The 20598-nt window shown below is 36.7% G+C and overlaps 1 protein-coding gene across 12 annotated transcripts in view; it reads right to left on the bottom strand.

Moving 5' to 3' along the window:
• MPP6 (membrane palmitoylated protein 6) overlaps nucleotides 1-20598 on the bottom strand; it is a 60089-nt gene that overhangs the window by 14418 nt on the left and 25073 nt on the right. For 4 of the 12 annotated variants that reach the window (XM_027675239.1, XM_027675245.1, XM_027675248.1 and 1 more), the window contains 6 exons: nucleotides 17681-17802; nucleotides 12694-12846; nucleotides 4657-4809; nucleotides 3893-4120; nucleotides 2590-2721; nucleotides 551-650 (listed from right to left, as the gene is read on the bottom strand). In XM_027675239.1, coding sequence (XP_027531040.1) covers nucleotides 551-650; nucleotides 2590-2721; nucleotides 3893-4120; nucleotides 4657-4809; nucleotides 12694-12846; nucleotides 17681-17797 — 883 coding nt within the window. In that variant the 5' untranslated portion in view covers nucleotides 17798-17802. Of the gene's footprint in view, nucleotides 1-550; nucleotides 651-2589; nucleotides 2722-3892; nucleotides 4121-4656; nucleotides 4810-12693; nucleotides 12847-17680; nucleotides 17803-18297; nucleotides 18394-19843; nucleotides 20053-20336; nucleotides 20355-20598 lie in introns of those variants that run through there. The other 8 variants (XM_027675237.1, XM_027675250.1, XM_027675247.1 and 5 more) reach the window with 7 other exon arrangements.

Below are 20598 nucleotides of genomic sequence, written 5' to 3'. Positions count from 1 at the left end.
AAAAATTATATGAACTAGCAATTTTTGTTAAATATGTTTTTCCAAAGCTTACTTACACAAATATATGAAATTTTAGATTAATTTAATATAAGGACTATTTTAGAATTTTGTATGTTCAAAGGCAGGAGATCACATCTATTTACATACACATCAAATAGTATAGGAAGAACTGAACACAAAGGAAAAAAATATTTTCCTGCAAAGCTTTGTACAAAGCAGCAGGAAAATCCGCGTTTTGTTAAGTAACTTTCAGTGCATACTAAAAATCCCATAATTTAAAAAAAGAAAAGTTAATTCTTATGCATGTCCCACCTCATTCAGGTTTTCATCAGCAGATGGCAAAACTGATTCAGGTTTGAATCAGTTCATCCCTGAACACTAAGCAGAGACTTTAGCCTTTGTCCTTCAATCAAAGTCACAATATAATATTTAGCATTTCACAATATTCTGTGTAATCTCACACAGCAGTTTTTTATTATTTATGAAGGCAGGAAAAGCAAAACAAATGGAGCCAGAGCAAAAGCTACACCTGAAATTCACTAAATCTCACCTGAGTTGTCCCAGTCCCTCCTAACAAAGGCCTTTCTCTTCTCTTCCAGGAACTGGCTGGGAATTAGACCTGCACTTCCTCCTTCTTTGACATGACTAGCCTGGGGGAAAAATAATACAAAAAAATTATAACTTGTGAGAAGTATTGTTCTCATCAACATGGTGTTGACTTGACTTCCATACCACCAGAGTTTCTCAGTGGTCAGTATTGATACATTTATTACTGAAATTTGGAAATTCAAAGTCAGATGTGGATATTAAAATTCTCCTTTACAGTAACACTGCCTTGCCATTGAGTATTACAATTCTGGAAACTTAAATAAAATAGATACAAGTTTCATTACTGGTTCCCATTAAGTTAGTAAGCTCCTATACCTATAAACCTTTAGCATGAAAATATAAAATGGAATTCTGTAGCTCCAGATATTGAACTCTCAGGTGACAAAACTCAAGATTTTCTAGTACACAGTACACTTATTTTGTCTTTTGAGCTGCTCCAAACAGGTTCCAGTGCAGCTTATTTCACAGTGAATGCCATTAACACATGCCTTCAAACTTCTTTCACTAAGTAACTACACATTTAAAATCTTAGTAACTCAAGTATTCCTTGTAATGAAAATTTGGCTAAGATTCTCTATAAAATAATTTCATGGCAAGCTCAATTCTCAGCAAGCTTAACATGTACAAACACACAGTTATGAAATGTTATAATTCTCCATACATCTTTTGCTTGCATAAATCTTTCATTTGCTAATAGGAAATGTTTGCTTTTCAACTTGTATGCTTTTACCTATGACTAACTCATTTTTTACAGTATGAAGTTTTCATTAACAGTCTGGCATTTCTAGAAACCACAAGGAAAAAGTAACTTTTTTTTTTCCAGCGGCATGATCTGCATAGCAATACACTATAGCAATTTAATACATTTCAATTTTGCCACTGATCAAGTACTGAAGATTTATTTCTCTTGGACTCCCACAAGTTACAGCTGGAGAATTTGAAAAGCAATACAGAAGTCAGCATGGTAGCTAAATGTCAAACTATTCCAGAGTTTTGGAGTGTCTAACTTCTGAAACTAATTAAGTTGGCGGTAATAAATTTTCTGCCTTCCCTCACACTTTTTATTCTCTTTCTGTCACTGACAAGCAACAAAATTCAGCAGCTGATTATGCATACTCAAATATTTTTGTTGCTTTTAAAGAAGTCATATATATTGTTCTCAAGTAATGTCTGGCTCTCTACTGCTTTTTACCTTGCAAAGGGTGAACAATGTAGGGCTGGCAAGGGAAATTAATAATGCTAAACTCTTTGCCACTTCCAATTCTGAGTACCTCAGTTGAAAAAATCCTAAAGGTTCACTCAGCCCACTTTCAAAGGCACTGATGATGTTTAATTCTGTGTATAGTGTCTTGGAAAAAATAAAAATAGCAGAAGCACTGGATTACATTTCTACTGAAGGACTGAATGTAGAAATATAACCTTAAAGCAGGATGAACTATTAACATTTGAAGTAGTGCCAAACACTATGACTATGAACATGCATGATACAGCTCACAGACGCTGATCACCACTGTAGAAATAAAAGATACAGCTTCTCCAAATAGCTATTCTCACCCTTCTTCAAATCCATAAGATTAATTTCCCTCTTTCTCTCCTCAACTCTGAGCACTCAGGAAGGAGTCCACTTCTTCCACAGTCACTGTCAGGAAAGGCTTACCACAATTAACATAGTCAACCTAAGACTTTTTACTAGAAATTGTCCACTTAAACTGATTTTGGAACCTCCAGGCTATGATAAAAAACAAAACAAGTAGCCCTAACAGCAAAATAAGCCTTACATATACAATTTAAAACATTTCATTTCCTCTAGTTTCAACTGTTAATATCTTGATATTAGCTTGAAACTGGATTGCAGTGTAAATATTTTTTCTTGTATCTACTGCTAAATAGAAGCAGATCATAATTTAAAGAGTTTATTATTAAGGCAACTACTGATGCTTTTCAGTTTTTTATTTTATTTATTTTAATATTTTTACCAACCTGCCACCAATTTGGATCTTCCCGGTTTACAATCTGAAGAATTTCTCCTTTAGAAAATTTCAAACCTGCTTCTTTGCATGGAATGAGGTTGTCATTATATGGATTATAATCAAAATGACACTTCACAAAAACCTGAAATGTGCAAAAATTAACAAAGCTAAGACATTATAAAATACATTCTGACTAATTTATCTGTCAAACTGAAGTAATGTCTTTACCTAGAGTATAAAAAGCTTGACATGATGAAAGTTGCATTTGATATGTAAAATACAAACTAGGGGAAAAAAGGCATATACCAGCTGAGACAGAATAATCAACAATGCAAACCTTGGCTGAAAAAGCTTCATGATAAAAATAAAAAAACAACTGCTCCATTTGGACAATGTATTACAAAACACTCATTTTTGCATTTCAGTATACACAACTCAATTCGTGTTCTGACTTTAAATTACTTAAAAATGTAGAAAAATTCTCAGAATGTGAGCACTGAATTCAAGGCTTGCGGAATCTTAAGAATTATTTTTGCCATGAACTCAATGTTTTAAAATAGACAAGATACGTGATTGCTTAAGATTCAAATTTGATGCAGGGGAAGAAACAGTAAGGTGCATCAGTTGACTGGAAACATCTTTGACTTTCTTTGTATCAGGCTGGGGAGCAGAGGAAGCACTGCCTTGAACACAGCACATCATTCCCTCAGCCTCTACTCAATGTAAGCATAGTCACGGGCATTAAGACCCACTGAAGGAGCATCTTAAAAGGTGTTTCAAAGGCACTGATTTAGAGCAACAAGTTACTTCTGCCATGGAGAAACCGGCAGCCTGCAGCAACAACAAAAGGATAAGGAATAGCCACCATCTAAGTTCCTATGTAAGCCAGTGGGTTCAAGCTAATCTGTTGAATTCAGTATGTTTCTGAATTCCATGAAACGGATTACTTGGATGCCAAACATGTTATAAACACACATGCAGAGTTCACTGCATGTTAGTGTGATTGTGGCTGGGTCATCAGAGGTCACTCGATGTCAAAGAAACATGCTTTATATATAATATACAAATGCTCATCAATTTCAGATAGATTTTTTTCAGGCAGGCATATTGGATGTACCACATTAAGGTAATGAATAAACACATCACAAAAAAGTAATTAAATTAATACAGGTATCTACATTTTAGCCTTCTTCCTAGCACTATATACACAAAATAATCAAACTATGTTTAATCCAAAATCTTAAAATAACCTTACATAATACAGTACTAAGAAGAAGTTCTTTTGACAGAACCATTAGAAATGTGCTACTCACCTGTTGAGGAATAATGGTGTCTCTGTAGCTGGGAAGAATCTTCAAAGTGACACTGCCACTAATGTTTTTCAGCAGTTCTTGCAATTCTTTTGGATTGTTTCCAACCTCATGGCCATTCACCTCTTTAATAATGTCACCTACATGCAGAAGACCTTGTCGATCTATCATTCCTCCATGAAGAATTCGTGCTATTACCAGATCATTGTTCTCAACTCTAAATGTAACACCCTGAAAGAGAGATGTGACAACCAATTTACCACTGTTTGAATCTCAGTTTCATTTTACCATTATCTCAAGCAGAAACACACAGCTATGGGATATTCCACCTACTCCAATGAAAACAGACAGTAACAGTTACTACAGTGTAAGAGCTCCCAATACACAGAGAAGCATCAGGTGGCATAAAAGTGCTTTCAGACAGGGTTTTCATATGACTGAAAAATGACTGTGTTGTTCTCGGCTGCATGCAACCCTGTCATCTTGTCTCGGGACCAAACATGTTGTGTTAGTCAGTTATGCTAGCAAGTCCTTCGGCCTAGTGACTGTTTATTCACTATCCTGTTATATCTTAGAGAGAGAACACATAAGTATCATTTATTTAAATTAATTTATCATTTATTTCAACCTCTCAATACGGATCTTATGACCCATTAAATTACACAACATAATAATGTAAATAATTAAAACATAATGCAAGAAATCAGGTACATGCAAACATTTTCAACTGTACTAATCTAAAGACAAACTCATCTTCAGTTACTTACCAGTGGTTCTCCTGCTCTTTTGTGAATTCCAAGGATACGAATAGCATCTACTGGAACAACCTGGTTGTTCACTGAAGAATTATTGACTTCTGGGCTAGAAGGAGGGGAATCGTAACATTTTGAAGCGACAATATCATGTGCTTCCAAGAGTGACTGCAAAAGAACAGAAAAGGTCTTTTTTTTAAATCCTGAAATAATCATTTGCAAAAGGATTTAGTGCTGAATAATCTTTTGGGACCAGATCATAAAACTCTCACTTCACATGGAATGAAGAAAAAACTGACATCAACAGTGCTCACATGGACTGATAAGCCTACTGTCTTGGCAAATATGCTCTCTTTTGTAAATACGAATGCTCTTCTTAAGGAAGTACAGGAGAAATGTAATTAATTTGGGAGGAATGTGTGATCTTGCCAGGGAAGGAGACAGAAAAAGGAGTACCTAAAATAGTCTTTCACCTAATGAGAACGTATCCCAGCAAATGGTTACAGTAAATGAACAACCCACTGCAAAAAAATGAAGACAGCTCATCATTAGATACTTGTGTTTAATGTAGTAAAATTTTCCTCACCAGTAATTTGGATAATTACAGGTAAGGAAGGATTTCTAGCAATCTGCAGAATGAATGCTTCCTGCTTTCACAAAGCCAAGGCAGAATGCTAGCACCAAATGAATCCAAGTTGACAGAATTTACTTTCTGGGAGACAAGAGCTCAGACCTTATAGTTAAAAGTGTTTTCACCGGTCTACACAAATACAAAGCCAAAGGGGGAGATCAAAATAAACATTAACATGCTTGGAAGACAATGCAATTTAGGCATGATTTTCTGATAAAAGATACCTTAAGATTTAAAGAAAAGTTTCTAAGACAATACATACAGGTAAACCAAGATCAAACTCATGAAAACAAGACAGTGGAGACTTTCTGTCTTCCTGTCACCTTGAAGTGGAAGGTGTCCCTGCCTCTGGTGGGTCAGTTGGAACGAGGATCTTTAAGGTCCCTTCCAACCCACACTGTTTTATGATTCTATGAGAGAAACAGGGACACCCAATACCTATCACATATAGTAGTTCAAGCTAAAGCGCCCTACAGCACAGAGAGTCACACCGACAGATACAGGGAGAAAAAAAGAAGCAAGCAGAGAGATGCCTACTAGCCTCAAACAATGTAGCTTTGTTTCAAACAGTGACCTGGTGAGATACAATCTTAAATCAGATTACTGACTGGTGTCATATAAGTAGCTAAAAAGGGAAGACACCACGGGGACTATCACTGATACTGACATGCACATGCCAAAGGAAGACAGGGAAATACTGTAAAGCAGAGCAGGCAAGTAGGTAACAATGATTTTGCTATGCAGTCCACTCCATCCTTCTGTAAGCCACCTTCAAGCTAAACATTGTGTAACCACATTAGTTTAGTGCTAAACTCAGCATACAAGCCCTCAAAGGGTCACAAACCTGAACAGTCATTTTAATCTGCCCATTACACAATGAACCTGCTGATATTTCAACTTGAGGTTAGAAGGAAGTATTAATTCACCGATTTTGCCCCTTCCATTAAGACTGTAAAGACAGCTGCTTATTGTGGCTGCTCTGATACTCTGAAATCAAATTAAATAGGAAAAACAATCATTTATTTAAATCAAGCAGCTGTCAGATGGTAGCAGTTTCTAATTCTTCACTATCCAATCCAAACTAGGAGAATAATTCTCTCTCTGCCAATGTTTGCAAGCAACATTTTTTTTGGATCTTTCTGCATTTTCAAAATGAAACCAACTACCATCAGCTACACATTTTTTAACACATTACCACTGATAAAACCAGGTAGATACATCACCATAATAATTCCAGTTTTCTTTTGGTCACGTGCTAGAATAAATTGTTCCCAAACTTTCTAGCCACAACCACTATACTTTTCATGGAGCCTTAGACATAACTATACTTGTACAGCTCCCTGCCCTTTAATGGTAATGCAATTTATGGATTATAATTTGATCCACAGTCAAAATGACTACTAAGCTAACAGTCTGTGTTATCCTTTTAAAATTAACATGCTCTGTTAGATTCTTCAGTTCTTAAATCTGATCCCATTCCACATTCTGATACTTTTAACCACTCAGTTTTAGGGATCAGCAAAAAGTCTTTTAACTGCTACTTAACCATCTCTCAATCACAGGATTTTTTTTCTGCTATTTCATGGCTGGGTCACAGAAGGACTATCAGGAACTGTACACTGCTGCCCAGAACTATAAAGTGGTTTCTTTAAGAAAAGTAGTTCATTGGTTTCCTTGCAATCATAGTTCACTTATTATCATCCCACTCCTAACTCTCAGATCTGAAACTCAAGAATCTGTGCCAGTTTTATGAGGCTGTTTCCAGCCAGCCAGGTCATGGCCTACAATCCTGAAGAACACTTAAGCACAGCCACCTGGCAACAGGGGCCATGTGTCTGTACCACTGCAAGACCCCTCGCCAACTATGTCGCTAAGTTACTTTCTTATTTCAGTAACGTGGCTGAGTGATCTGAGAAATACAGTTGCATGAACTTCTCTTGTTTCTTTCTTGTGGTATTGGAAAAAGTGATATCCCGTGCCCCTGCAACTCCAGAGCTCCCCTGGAATCTGACCTTTCCATATTGGTCCTGGAACACTTATAAAACCACTGCCAAAGTCTGCAAAACAACATGGACTGAACAATTAACAACCATAAAACAGTTCAAAGTTTCCTCCATACAAAATTTCCTCCTGTAAACAGGATCAGCTGACTATCCAAGACTGGATAGCTGTAGAAACGTTCTCATGGAAAAAAATGGCAGTGTTGTCAGAACAAGACATTTAGAAGAACTCTACAAAGCACAAGAGATATCACACAAAAGACACATAGTCCTGTGGCAGACAGTATGATCCCTTTATACAAGATGCTGTCATAAAATAATCCATAAACTTAGAAGATATTGACTTCTTTACAGTAGTTTCCTGTGGCTGCACATATTTAACAGGTAAAAAAACTATTTAAAAAGTAAGTAAAAACTCAGACAAACATTAAACATCCAAGGCTCTCTGCAGTGCTGAAGCCAAGTTCAAATTCAGAATTTGTTTTTCTTAAAAGAATTCTCAACACAATGTATACATGTTATGAAGCATTTTTAAAGGCTATTCTGAAAACGTGAGGAAATCATTTATGATCTTAGAGAAATCAGGCAGGCTGGTAAGGAGACAGGAATATGTGGGGGAAATAATCCTATAAATTAATATCTGCGTAGGAGGCAACTTAAGATCACTTTTCGATATGAAACATTTTAAAGGTATGATCAGCCATGATAAACCTAACTATTAGAATAAAATATTGGCTGCTTTTCAGATTAAGTATTTTATTGCCAGCAGAATCTACTATTTAGGCTAAATGGCTTGCCTAATTCTTGAAAAGGTGAAAGTAGCTGAACAAGGTCTTCCATAAGCAGCAGAAGTGATTCTTCTGCATGTTTAACCACTTTAAGAGTCTGGTAATTTTCAACTGTTTCCTCTTCCCTCAAGGCAACCTCTCTTACCACTCTTCTCTTCTGCTCTCCAGCCACTGCCTGCTAAGACTTGCTACAGCCTTTGCCATGTGCTGCCTGTGCCAGCTGGCTCTTCGACACATATGGGCCAGCCATCAATACTGTGAAACTCATTAGAACTTCCACACTTTGACCCCTGAAAAGTTCAGTTAAAACCAAAAAGAGTTAAAACCAGAAGGGAAGAAAAGGAATGGAATGAAAAGAGAAACAAGAAAAGGGAGGGAAGTCAGGCAAACAATCCTATAGCCATGCATGCACCTGTACTCCAGAAGCTAGTCCTTCCCAAATGTTCTACTATAAAAATGTGTAAAAGAAATGAAGTCCTGTAATTTGATATTTTTAGCACTAAATGATACATTCAAATAAGCTATTGTAGTGATGATCTGTATACCACATTTGATACTTGCATGCTAAGGTAGGTTACAACTGTAAGGTGATGCTGTGATAAACTGGCACCATTCATTTGTAAAATACTGAATCAACCTCTAAAACTGTTACACAATAGTGTCCACGAAACTTCAGAAGAGTCAGGGTGCCTTGTTTACACATTTACTGAACTGGAGAAAGGATACAAATGACATTTTCTATAATTGCAATTGACATTGTATTTTTCCTTTTTCCCTTCTTGCAGAATTTGGAATATGCCGCTTTGCACCAAATGAGGCATAAAAGATAGCACTTATTTCTTGAGTAGTTAGGTAATTTTCTCTTTCCTTTTCAGAGAGGGAGACATATAGCTTCCCCAAGCCTTAGAAAGAATATCGTATCCACAGTTTGGTCTGCAAATTGCCCCAGAAGCTCTTCTAGAGACACCATAACTATATCAGTTAAATAAAAACATTTAATCAAAATAATAGTACTTCAGTTTCAGTTGGTTTTGTTGCCTGCCTCGTCATGGGTGATGGAAGCACAAAATTAAGGGCCAAAAAGTATGCTCTAATTTTAGGCTTCAAAATTGAATCACAGCAGATATACTTCAAAGAAGTAGTTTTTTGCCTGTACACAGCAGCCAAAAGTGCTCATTGTTTCTGCAAATGATACTGAAGGCCTCACAAAAGGCACTTAGAAAATATATTAAAAAATACAAGTTAAAGCTGCTTCAGACTTTTTTTTTAAAGGAATTCTAATTCTGACAGAGTGATTAATAGGTTAGTTCTCCAGGGCAGCATTTAACTATATCTTAACCATCAAATAGTCTTTTCTCTTCCTTTCACACTTTTTTGTCCTTTCTGTGTTCTCCAGGTTTTGCAGCAAATGAAGTTGGGAGCTCTAGAAATAGCGTATTGCTCTTACCTACCCATGACCCACCCAGAAAGCAGCAGCACGCAATAATCATGACATGAATTTTTAAACTGGGTTCCAAGGAAGAGTCAACAAATGGCAAAACAGTAAGTCTGATGTTGATACTAAACAAATTAGAAGTTTCCATAAAAACCAGAATGACTGGACAAAATAGATCACGGGAAAGCATCAACATGCTTTAATGAAGGGAAGACATGCTTCTCAGATCTCGTAAGGTTCCTTGGAAGAGTCATTAGGCACAGCAACAAGGCAGTTTAGAGTTGTTAATACAGATCAATTTCCATAAGGCCTTTGATAGAAGTCTTTTAAAGAAACAAAACTACAATAGGATAAGCAGTAAGACTCTCGAGTGGAAGAAAATATTGGTTAAAAGACAGAAAAATTGGTGCCAGGAATATAGTATTATTCGTTTCCAGAATTCATGTCACCAGGGGATTTCCCACAGGCACCTGTGCTCAGTCCTACACCTGTCGATACACTGACATGTCAGATAAATGATCTAGGAAACGGGGATGAGAAGTGAAATGACAAGGTTTGCTGATGCTGCTCAGCTATTCAAGGACTAAAACTACTGACTGTAACCTGCAGAGGCACCTCATGAGCAACAGAGAAAATAAATTCAATACAGACTGCAAGGGAAAACATAATCCTAGTTTAACATATTGACCGACAGACTCAGAAATGGTATCTCGGAGATGCAAACAGTACAAAACCAATCCAAGTCTAACAACCAATCCACTTCTATGTTTCTGACTCTACAGGTACGTCTTCTTTACTGAAAGGGTGGTCAAACACTGCAACAGGCTTCCTAGAGAGGTGGCCTATGCCCCATGTCTGTCAGTGTTTAACAGACATTTGGACAACACCTTTAAAAACATGATTTTTAGTCAGCCCTGAATTGGTCAGGCAGTTGGACTGGATGATCACTGTAGGTCCTTCCAACTGAACTATTCCAGTCTACTCACCAGCTGTTAAAAAGGCAAACCAAATACTAGGAACTTTTAGGTCATGAGCAGGAGATGCAATGGAAATTATGACACCAGTTCATAAATCCACGCTGTATACAGCTTTGCTTCCCTTAATTTTATCTACTTGAGACAGACAGACACAATGAGGTCTCTCAAATGACTGGTAACATGGAAAAGCTGATTAAGAAAAACTGTTCACTTTCTTCCTACACAAAAGCAAGGGAATATTAAGTGAAATTGACAGGAGACAGTCTCAAAACCAAAAGAGCACAGTCTCCACTCTGATGGGGGATGCTGTGAATGACAGACTTTCATATGGGTTCAAAAAACAACTGAAAAAACAACTCAGAAAACAAGCTCACGGAGGAGAACCACGGGTGAATGATACCGCTTCTCACTCAGAAGTCTGAGCAAAAAAATTACTAAATCCTCACAAAACATTTTGGGAGGTATCACAGTTGGCTTGTCCTAGCCTTACAGTCTTCATTAGATGCCCACTGCTGGGACAGGGAAGGAAAACAGAAGAGATGTTTGTTAAATGAACCTTTATCATGGAATCAGGAAATACTAACAAAGGATCAGAGGAAAACTGTAAAGTTAAGGTAGCAATATGCAATTTCACGTCTGCTCCTTATAAAGCAAACAACAAAAAACATACAAGACATAGCATAAATACTAACATTTTAGTTTGCCAACTACTTTGGAACTTTTAGATTACCCATTTAAGTTGCTTAAGCCTGAACTAATGGAGTATTTGACACCAGCATCATGTTGTGCCTCTCTGTAAATCTGACCACTGAACAGGAGTGAATGCTGGGTTTGCCTCAGTATTGGCTATTCACTTTAAATATAATTCTTTTTTGACCTCACTCTCCTACAGGTCATTTTCAGTCTCCACCCCAAAGATCCTTTGCCCAGCTGCTTTCTGGTCTTTGCCATCTCTCTCCAGAAATCACTGCTACAGTGGCTTTCAAAGTGCAACACTTGAATTATTATGTCCTTTTCATCTTTTGATTCATCCTCTTTAACTTTGAGCTTTAGTTTCTCTATCTAACACAACAGATCGTTGTCAAGTGTGTCACTGCACCAGTTGACCCCCAATTCTAATTCTTTTGCATTTTAATACCAATTCCTCCAAACTCTTCTTATCCTTTTCAAGTATCAATTTCTGCTAAGGGATCAAAAACTGATTTGCAGGTTTGTTCACCAGTAAGTCTCCAAATCGTAGCCTTTGATCACTTAGCTATGATGCCTTTCTGGACAGGAGGCCAACACACTGCTCTTCAGGAGAGGCAGTGGAACTGTCATCACTAACAAGAGCTACTACCTCAAAAGCTGAGCTCTTAAAGTGTTCCCTCTTCCAAGAGACCACAATACAGCTTCACCGTATTTCCAGTGTTTATCCATGTTAAACAGTAAGGCACATCACTGCTATGTTTGTATAGTTTGTAACTGAAAACCTAGGGAAAAAAGTGTGTTTAAACTCATATAACCAAAAAATGTCTATGGCTCCATACTCGCATGCCAAAAGAAGCTCATTTGTACTGCGGCAAAAGGTTTGCTTCTGTTCTTCTACAGGATACCTATAGCTAAGTACTACGGTCTGCTGAAGCCCACCTAGAAAGGCCAGAATCTACCAAGGATTTTCAAATCCTAATCTTTAAGAGTCAGTATGGCAGCTGGTCATAGAACAGCAGCTGTGGAAAAACATCTGCTTTTGACAAGCACGTCAACACCTCACTTAAGCAGAGCAATAGGGAGAAGGATGCAGTGTCTGAACTTCAGCTGCAGATCGGATCAAGAAGAGTCATGTTCGTTCACTCTGCAAACCGTACGTCTTACACATGAGCTTGAATGCCAACAGCTGAACCGAAATGCAGAATTATCAGTAGATCACCTGGAAATGTTAAGGATGAAGCCTTCAGGGAATTGTTATGAAAACTTTCATATAGAAAGTAAATGCATGTCCGAGATTTATAACAGAAACTCCAGTAGATTCTAATACAGTGAGTGAAGATATTCTTGAGGTGATATCAAAGAATAAAATCAGGCTTATTTGTAACCCCACAGGTCTTCTGCTTTACCTTTCATTCAGAGTAAAGTTCTACATATTAGTTTGCTACAGGTCAGGTTTGTTTCATTATTATTCCTATATCCATATGTGGAGACTGATACAGTAAGTTGGTAATTTACAGTAAAGAGGTGGCACCTGAAAATGAGGTTCCTTGAGTATTCCAACCAATTCTGCAATATTTTCATCTTTATTTACTAACGGACTGATGTCTTCAAGAATTTCATTCACCAGCTCCAGGTTGTTGTCACTGACAGCCTCAAGTTTAGAATCTTCCAGTCGCTCATGAGCCTGTAAGATTAAATATATGAGACTATATTGTAAATAAGTTTCAAGAGGTTCCAATCTATAAACTTTAAAAGTAATTTCTTGGTGCAACCTTCAGCAGGAAAGCCAGAAAAATTACATTTAGGATAACCTGTATATTTTATCTTTATACTGCTGAAGGATTTCGCATGCTTAACTATGTGACCCAACAAACTTCATAAGCAACACCTGTCAGTGAAGCTTGTATGTCCTCATTTCCTGTAACCTCTATGCTATATACACCCAAAAGTCCTCTCAGAACAGTATAGTGCCTCAGGATCTTTTTTGCTTCAGAACCCTGTACAAGCACACCTTCTAGAAGAAGGACAAAAAAAAGGAACTATGGGAGCTCAGAAAAAAATAAACTCTTCAAGAGAAGCATTTACCCCAGACTCCTCCCATTGAAACACCTTCAAACCAGCATATTCTAAAGGAAACCCTGCATAACTAAAGGAAATGCTACAGAAAAGTCTGTGGTAAAGGCAGCTAACAGCATCCTGGGCTGCATTAAGAGGAGTGTTACCAGAAGTGGGAGTGTTACTCAGCATTGGTGAGGCCACACATGGAATACTGTGTACAGTTCTGGACATATTGGAGAGAGCCCAGTGAAGGGCCACAAATATGATGAAGGGCCCACAGCACCTCACATTTGAGGAAAGGCTGAGAGAGCTGAGAATGTTCAGCCTGGAGAAGAGAAGGCTCAGGGTGATCTCATCTATGTGTATAAGTACCTGCAGGTACCTGCAAAAAAGACAGAGCCAGGCTCTTTTCAGTGGTGTCCAGCAACAGGAGAGGAGGCAGGGGACACAAACTGAAACACAGGAGCCTCTGTCTGAGTATCAGGAAACACTTTTTCCACTTCGAGGGTGACTGAGCACTGGCACAGGTTGCCCAGAGAGGATGGAGTCTCACTCCTTGGAGATACTCAAAAGCTGTCTGAATGTGGTCCTGGGCAACCAGGAGGTCCTGCTTGAGCAGGCGGGTGGACCAGATGACCTCCAGAGGGTCCCTTCCAACCTCAACTATGCTGTGATTCTTTGACAACTTTTCATCTATTTTTAGAGCTATTCCTGCAGATATAATCCTTTCCTAAACACTGCAGATACTGAAATTCATATAAAGGTAAGAGCAAGAGAAACATCTCATAAATCTGAATACTTCACTAACTTATTACAGGTAGTGCTGTATCATAGAACTAGGGGAAAAGGAGGAGGCCAAAAATAACTGATTCTCAACTCACTTAATTAAGAGTTATTTCCAACACCATAGCAACAAGAAATTTAAAAAAGAGCAATCACTTTGGCATATAAAAAACAAACAAATAGCAGATATAATTGAGATTCACCTATATATACTTCCCATATATATAATTTGAAGGTATTCACGCACTTCTACTTTCTTATTAGTGCTTTAAAACAGATCTTAAAATAAAATTTTGCTAAAACGAGAAAACTTTGTTTCCTGAAATCATCTGAATATCAAATTCTACTTTGTATCTATAAAATGGTATTTCTGCCAGACTGATGATCAAACATAAAGACATTTCAAACATTCCCCAACATCAACACACACAAACCAAATCACTGTGATTACAAAGCATAGGAAGCTTGGCACCTACACACATTCTCCTTAATAAGGGAATGCTATTTTGTACATAATACATACAGTAAACAATATCCTTCTTTTAAAGTTTACTTCTTTTACAGCAAGTAAAAATACAAATCTTATGACTTTTAAACATAATCCAACTGCAGAACCTTTATGATATTAGAGAATATGGGTTATCTTATTTCTCATATATTCATTTTAAAATACTACCACTAAGTATAATTTAAATACAAATATTCTAACCCTTTACTCCAAAATAAAGGCCATGTATATAGTAGGGAACAGGAAGTTTTATCAGTGAACAACCTCTGATCCTGTAATATACTGAGAAGTAGCAGGATACGGAGTGGTATGAATAATTTAAAAAACCAACCAACAAACAGGAATGCCTAACTTAGATACTGCAATTTTTTTTTTCATTTTAATTCATTATTTCAGAAACAGTGATACTGAATTGACTCTTTCGGTGCATTCAATATTTATTATACTTGCCAAATGTTCAAATAGTAAGGCTTTTACTTCCAACAATACAACATCCTAAATACTGGACTCAAATTTTATAGATTATTCTTAAGATGTTTCCTTGGTCTGAGTTAGGCATTGTGCTGGTATGCTGCAGGCATACAATGCTAAAAGCAATAGTGTGACTGCAGAAAGAAGATAAAGTTTTGAGGTTTGAAAGAATAGTTAACAATCCAGGAGAAGAGAATTCTGATAAGACAGTTCAGTAGCAAAACTGAGTAAACTTCATGCACGTTCCAAGCTCAACATCTATTTTCCAAAAAGCATAATAATTCTAAAGGCTAGTTAGGTTGAACAAAAATGTCAGCACAGGAGTTGAGGTTGTTAAGTGTGGAGAAGATCCAATTGCAGTGTTTCAATATTTAAAGGGGGCTTATAAGAAAGATGGGAAAAACTTTTTAGTAGGGCCCACAGAGATAGGACAAGGCATAATGATTTAAAACTAAAAGAGGGTAGACTAAGCTTAGATATAACAAAGACAGTTTTTAGGATGAGTGTGGTGAAACACTGCAACACGTTGCCCAGAGAAAGGTTGCAGACACTCCATCCCTGGAAACATTCAAGGTCAGGCTGGACTGGGCTCTGAGCAACCTGATCTAGTTGAAGACGCCCCTGCTCACTGCAGGGGTGTTGGACTAGCTGACCTTTAAGGGTCCCTTCCAACCCAAACTACTGTATAATTCTATAAACATCAGTAAGTAACAGGAAAAAACATTTTACAATTACTAGTTACTTCCCCTTTCTCCTACCACCTACTGAAAAATGGAAAGATACCATCAAAGAACCCTATCCCCAAAAAGATCTGTAATTTCTACCTTGATGCCTTTATTCTACACAGAAAAAGCGTGAAATGAACTTAACCCAGTTTCAAAAGATCAGCCAAGCTTTGCACTGCAAAATATTATGAACTAACTACTATGCTTATTGCTTACCTTCATTTTTTTTTAAGGACTGAAAAGAAAAAATAAGTTTGTATGACTTGTGGCCAATTTCCCTAAGTTTCTTTTTGTCCTTTATGGCATAATTTACATAACGATTAGCCTTAATAACTGGCTAATAAAGGAAAATGAAAATAGTTCTGGCCTGCTTTGAAATTATTTTGCTTAAGTAGTGTGGCCATCTCAGGGTTCTAAGAATTGCTATATACTGTTAATACTCTTTTAATAGAAAAACAAGTTTATGTATTTTTAGGGACAAATGGATATTTGGGACAATGGATATTTGGGACAAATGGATATCATACAAATGTATGAACTACACACACTTCATGAAATGTGTTTTGAACTTACCCTTATTTAGTTCTAATGGCTAAGACTGAGATTTTTTCCAAAATATTGACGAAAGAAAATATGAGTGTGGTCATGCCATGTGAACACAATTTAAACCTTTCAGCATTCTATATAAAGCATGTGTACAGTTAAGAATCTGTTTCCATTACAAGCACTTTTTTTACATCTGCTAGTCATTAAATTCCACATAATTGTAATTGGCCATTAAAGCACAAATTCTTGGTAGGAAAAAAACTTTGCAATGAACATTTTCTTCATGATAAATATTAAATTAAAGATGACCTATGCAGCAGATACTTAACGAGTTGTTTCCAACTTCAGCAAGAAAATGCTTTTACTTACTCTAGTAAATTTAGTACAAAATCTTTCCCTCCACAGTCATTTCACCAGCAGATGAGGCACTTCTATTACTTCTCAGTTTATTACTATGCAATGCCTTTGACTTAAAACCATTTTTTTGAACAGCTTAACAGAAGTAAATTCTTCTATGAATTCTCATGGGAAGTTTTCCTTTCCAGATTTTTATACTGAGCAAAATCCCTGCACAACAATCCTTTAGCTTTACAGAGTATTTCACACCTGCCCAGAGGGCATTGCTTTCAGATGTCTATTTCTATTAAAGACACAGTTGCCTTTAAGTTAACTGTGTTTTCCTCATGAAAGGAGCATATTTTTATGAAGTAAAATTAAAAAAGAATGTAAGTGCTGTACAATATTTGACTGCATTTCCTGTTGGTAAGATCAGCTACATTTTAATTACAGAGCCCCAAGATTTTTTGCAAATATCACCTTACGTATTCATAATTGATTGCTACCATCTATAAATAAAAGATTTTTGTAACCCAAGACCAAAACTAAGGATAGTTGATGTCTCAGAGAGCTGACAATCAAAGGTAACAGCATTATTCTGAGATCCAGAAAAGGGCATGAAGACAATATTTTCCTGGGCTGATCAGAAAGTAGTTTTGAGCTAAAGACAAAAAGAAAACTTGTTTATGCCATGGGAGAAAGAAGGTTACTGCTCTCACTTTTCATCTTTGGCAAAAATGCTAAAAATCAGAAGGCATATGGGTTTTGCACACAACAGTGGTTACAAGACTACATTAAAATCAACTGATTCTAATTTCATGTATTTTGATTTTTTTTCATAAATAATTTAACCACATTATTTTTGTAGTCTCTGAATTCTTCTTCCTCTAGAATCTTACATATAACAATTAATCAGCATGCACAGAAATTTTACTATACCAAATCTTCACCTTCAAGCTTGCCTTCTATTCTCTTAATAAGACATACCATACATGAAAGTCATTAACACCTCAATCCATACTCAATGTTCACACAATAATTTAAGAGTTAAAATATTTCCAGATTCTACTCAAAGCAGCAAGTTTAAATACCTTAGCAAGTGATCTTACGATAGGGTTTTCCATAATTCCTTTAAGAAAAATCAGGTCTATTTCTTCAGCGCCTGTTGATGTTGGCAGATCAGTAAGGTTGTCTAAGACCTGCTGCATGGCTGCTGACAAAACAAAAACAAAAAGTAAGTACTGACCAAAACAGGCTTCCATGAGGAGCAAAAGCTCTGGGAAATACCACAATATTAACCTTATAGATGTTACGCGGTCAAATACATCTACTGAGAACAAAGGAACAGAACAGAAAAAGAACTTTTTTGTGTGTGTTTGAGAGATGGAAATAAAGGATCTATCCAAACCCTGACCACCACAATCAACTTAAACCCAGGCCCATCACATTCCTTTCAAGACTTGCTACCACTTAAAGGTGGAAAAAACCAAACAAGTACAAACTATGTACAAGGTAAGCATAATCTTCCAAATACAATAAAAGCAACTCATTCACTACTCTTCTCATTTAATCCCTCTTTCAGAAGAAGTTTCCAGCCCTTATACATACACCAGCCAACTACAAGTTTTACAATGCTTGTATAGGCAGATTCACTGGAATTCAAATAATTTTTTTTAAACGAAAAATTTGCTTCCAAGGCAGCTCTTACCTTGGGGACCCTTGTGTCCATCCCCATCAGTCCTTTACAATCAGTTCTGACTGGCACTAAGTGCAGATGCTAACACCAACCTGGTCCCACAGCACACTGCAACGCGAAGGATATCCTACAATGAGAAATGTATTGTGCCTGCCCAGTACCCTCAGTGGAGATTTTCCTGGCTATCTACAGACTTGCAGAGAGAACTGCAGCAGCTTGGGTGAGAGTGAACAATATTGCCCAAGAAAAAGTCAGAAAATCCCACAATTCCAGCTGACTTGTCCTGAGAAGAATTTGTTCTTGTTTTTAACTGCAGAGTTATATATATGTACATGATCAAACAGACACATACACAGGTATACTAACAAAATCTCCTGTTGAGATTCCCAACAAGATAAAAAGCCTTGGAACAACCACTGTGTTCTGCAATGCTCTGCATGTTGCAGAGCAGTATATACCAAGTGAATTAGAAAAGCTTATATGCCCCTTCTCCCACACAGGAATTTACCCTTAACTTTCCTCATTGCTTTATAATGAAAGCTATTATGAAACACTGCGCAGTAACAGAACAAACAGCATTTCTAAACACCTACTTTCTGATTTCAATTCTTCCTAGAAAATTCCATTACAAGAAAAAAAAATTCTGGCCATTCTTTCTGTCAAGTGTAACTGACTTTTCAATCAATTCATCTCATGTTCACATTTTAACTACAGCAGTGCATGTCAAAAGACTGCAGTATTTTAAACGTGTTTTAGCCATACTTCTCGCTTCCAAAAAGTGAATTTTCTGTGAAACCGTGAGTAGGAGGGAAAATGACACTTTATGCTTTCAGATTTTGAAGCAGTATTATTTCTACTTTATAACAGACAAAGTGCTGTCAGCAATCACACATTACGTAAAGTCACTAAATTGCCTTGTAAACAGTAACAACTTCCTCAGACTAGGTATGTCCCACATCTTGACTAGTTCAGCCGCACATGTAACTGCCTTGTTTCGTGTTTTCTCAGTTTCCAATTACAGACTCTTACTGTATAAGTCATGCAAGCTATAATATCTGCAGAAGTAGACAGATGTTTCTCATGAATTTACGTCATGTATTAGGTGCTGCATAATACTGTATTATAATAATAAGCTTTCTTTACATTTTTAACAGTTATGTAAATTGCTTCTGAAGGATTTCAGGTTAGCCTTTTGCTCCTATAAATAATCAGAGAAAATATAAAACTTCCTTCAGGACAAAGCATTCATCTCAACTGCCAGTTGCAATTCCAGCACTTGATGGTGACAAAGGCATGCATAATACAGACATTCTTTATACATCTCCATGATAATAGGCTGTTTCTTACTTAAATATTTCAGAATTCTGCCTATCTTAGAAAGATCAAATTAAAAAAATAAAGTCCCTACATAAAAACATAATCAATGATAAACTGTTACGAGCAACATTAAGTTTCTTAAGAATGTCTTTCAACCTTTGTGCAAATAGACTGGGTATTTTCAAAATATTATTTTATTTAATAAAGGTTTCACAAACATCTAGCATCAGAACTACTTAACTAGATTTCGGCATTCTTGGAAAACAGCAACCAGCTTTATCAACATTCAGAGTTTAAAAAAATCCACAAAGGCAGACTTGCATCCCAGGTCATCAAAACCCAAATCAGCTGTTTTCAGGAATATCTGCCTATTGCTGTGTGTCTGATGGTTGCCTTCTCTCATGGTACAGCCATAATGGCAAGAGTCTTCTTAGCTATCAGTACTATTGCCTCAATATTAGAAAGCAAAACAAATAAGCAGGAATAAGCAAATTGGTTACTTAAAAGTAACTCATTTACTCATCCTGGATTGCTTACATTTGAACACAGTAGGAGGCTCCCAATTGCCTCAGGATAGCTAATGTCCCATCTTAAAGGGAAGATCTTTCCCAGAAGTTGAATAAAAAAAATACTACTGTTAAGTACTCCTTTATTTCAGCCACCTACAATGTTAAGCAAGAAATTTTTAACAGGAGAGAAAGCCTGACCTTCAACAAAGTCTTCGCACCTCTTACTTAGCACATGGTAGGCAGAGGAACATTTATATGCTTCACTGCCTTATATTCACTTGGCAAAAAAATTCAGAACATGATCAAATGTTATTTTTCAAAAAGTCATCAAGAGCATTTTCCAACAGGAATTATGTCAGCTGGTTTATTTAAGAAGAATAGGTAACAAATACATGGGTACTTTTTGTGACAGACTAGACTAAGCATTTTAATTTCAGTGTTTTACATTTATTATGCAAGTCATAGTTCCCATTTAATGTGAAATGCT

This window comes from Neopelma chrysocephalum, unplaced genomic scaffold (genome assembly GCF_003984885.1).
Source record: "Neopelma chrysocephalum unplaced genomic scaffold, ASM398488v2 Primary Assembly neopelma1_26, whole genome shotgun sequence".
NCBI lineage: Eukaryota > Metazoa > Chordata > Aves > Passeriformes > Pipridae > Neopelma > Neopelma chrysocephalum.
Note: the sequence above shows the minus strand (reverse complement) of the source record. Positions and strands in the feature narration are given on the sequence as shown.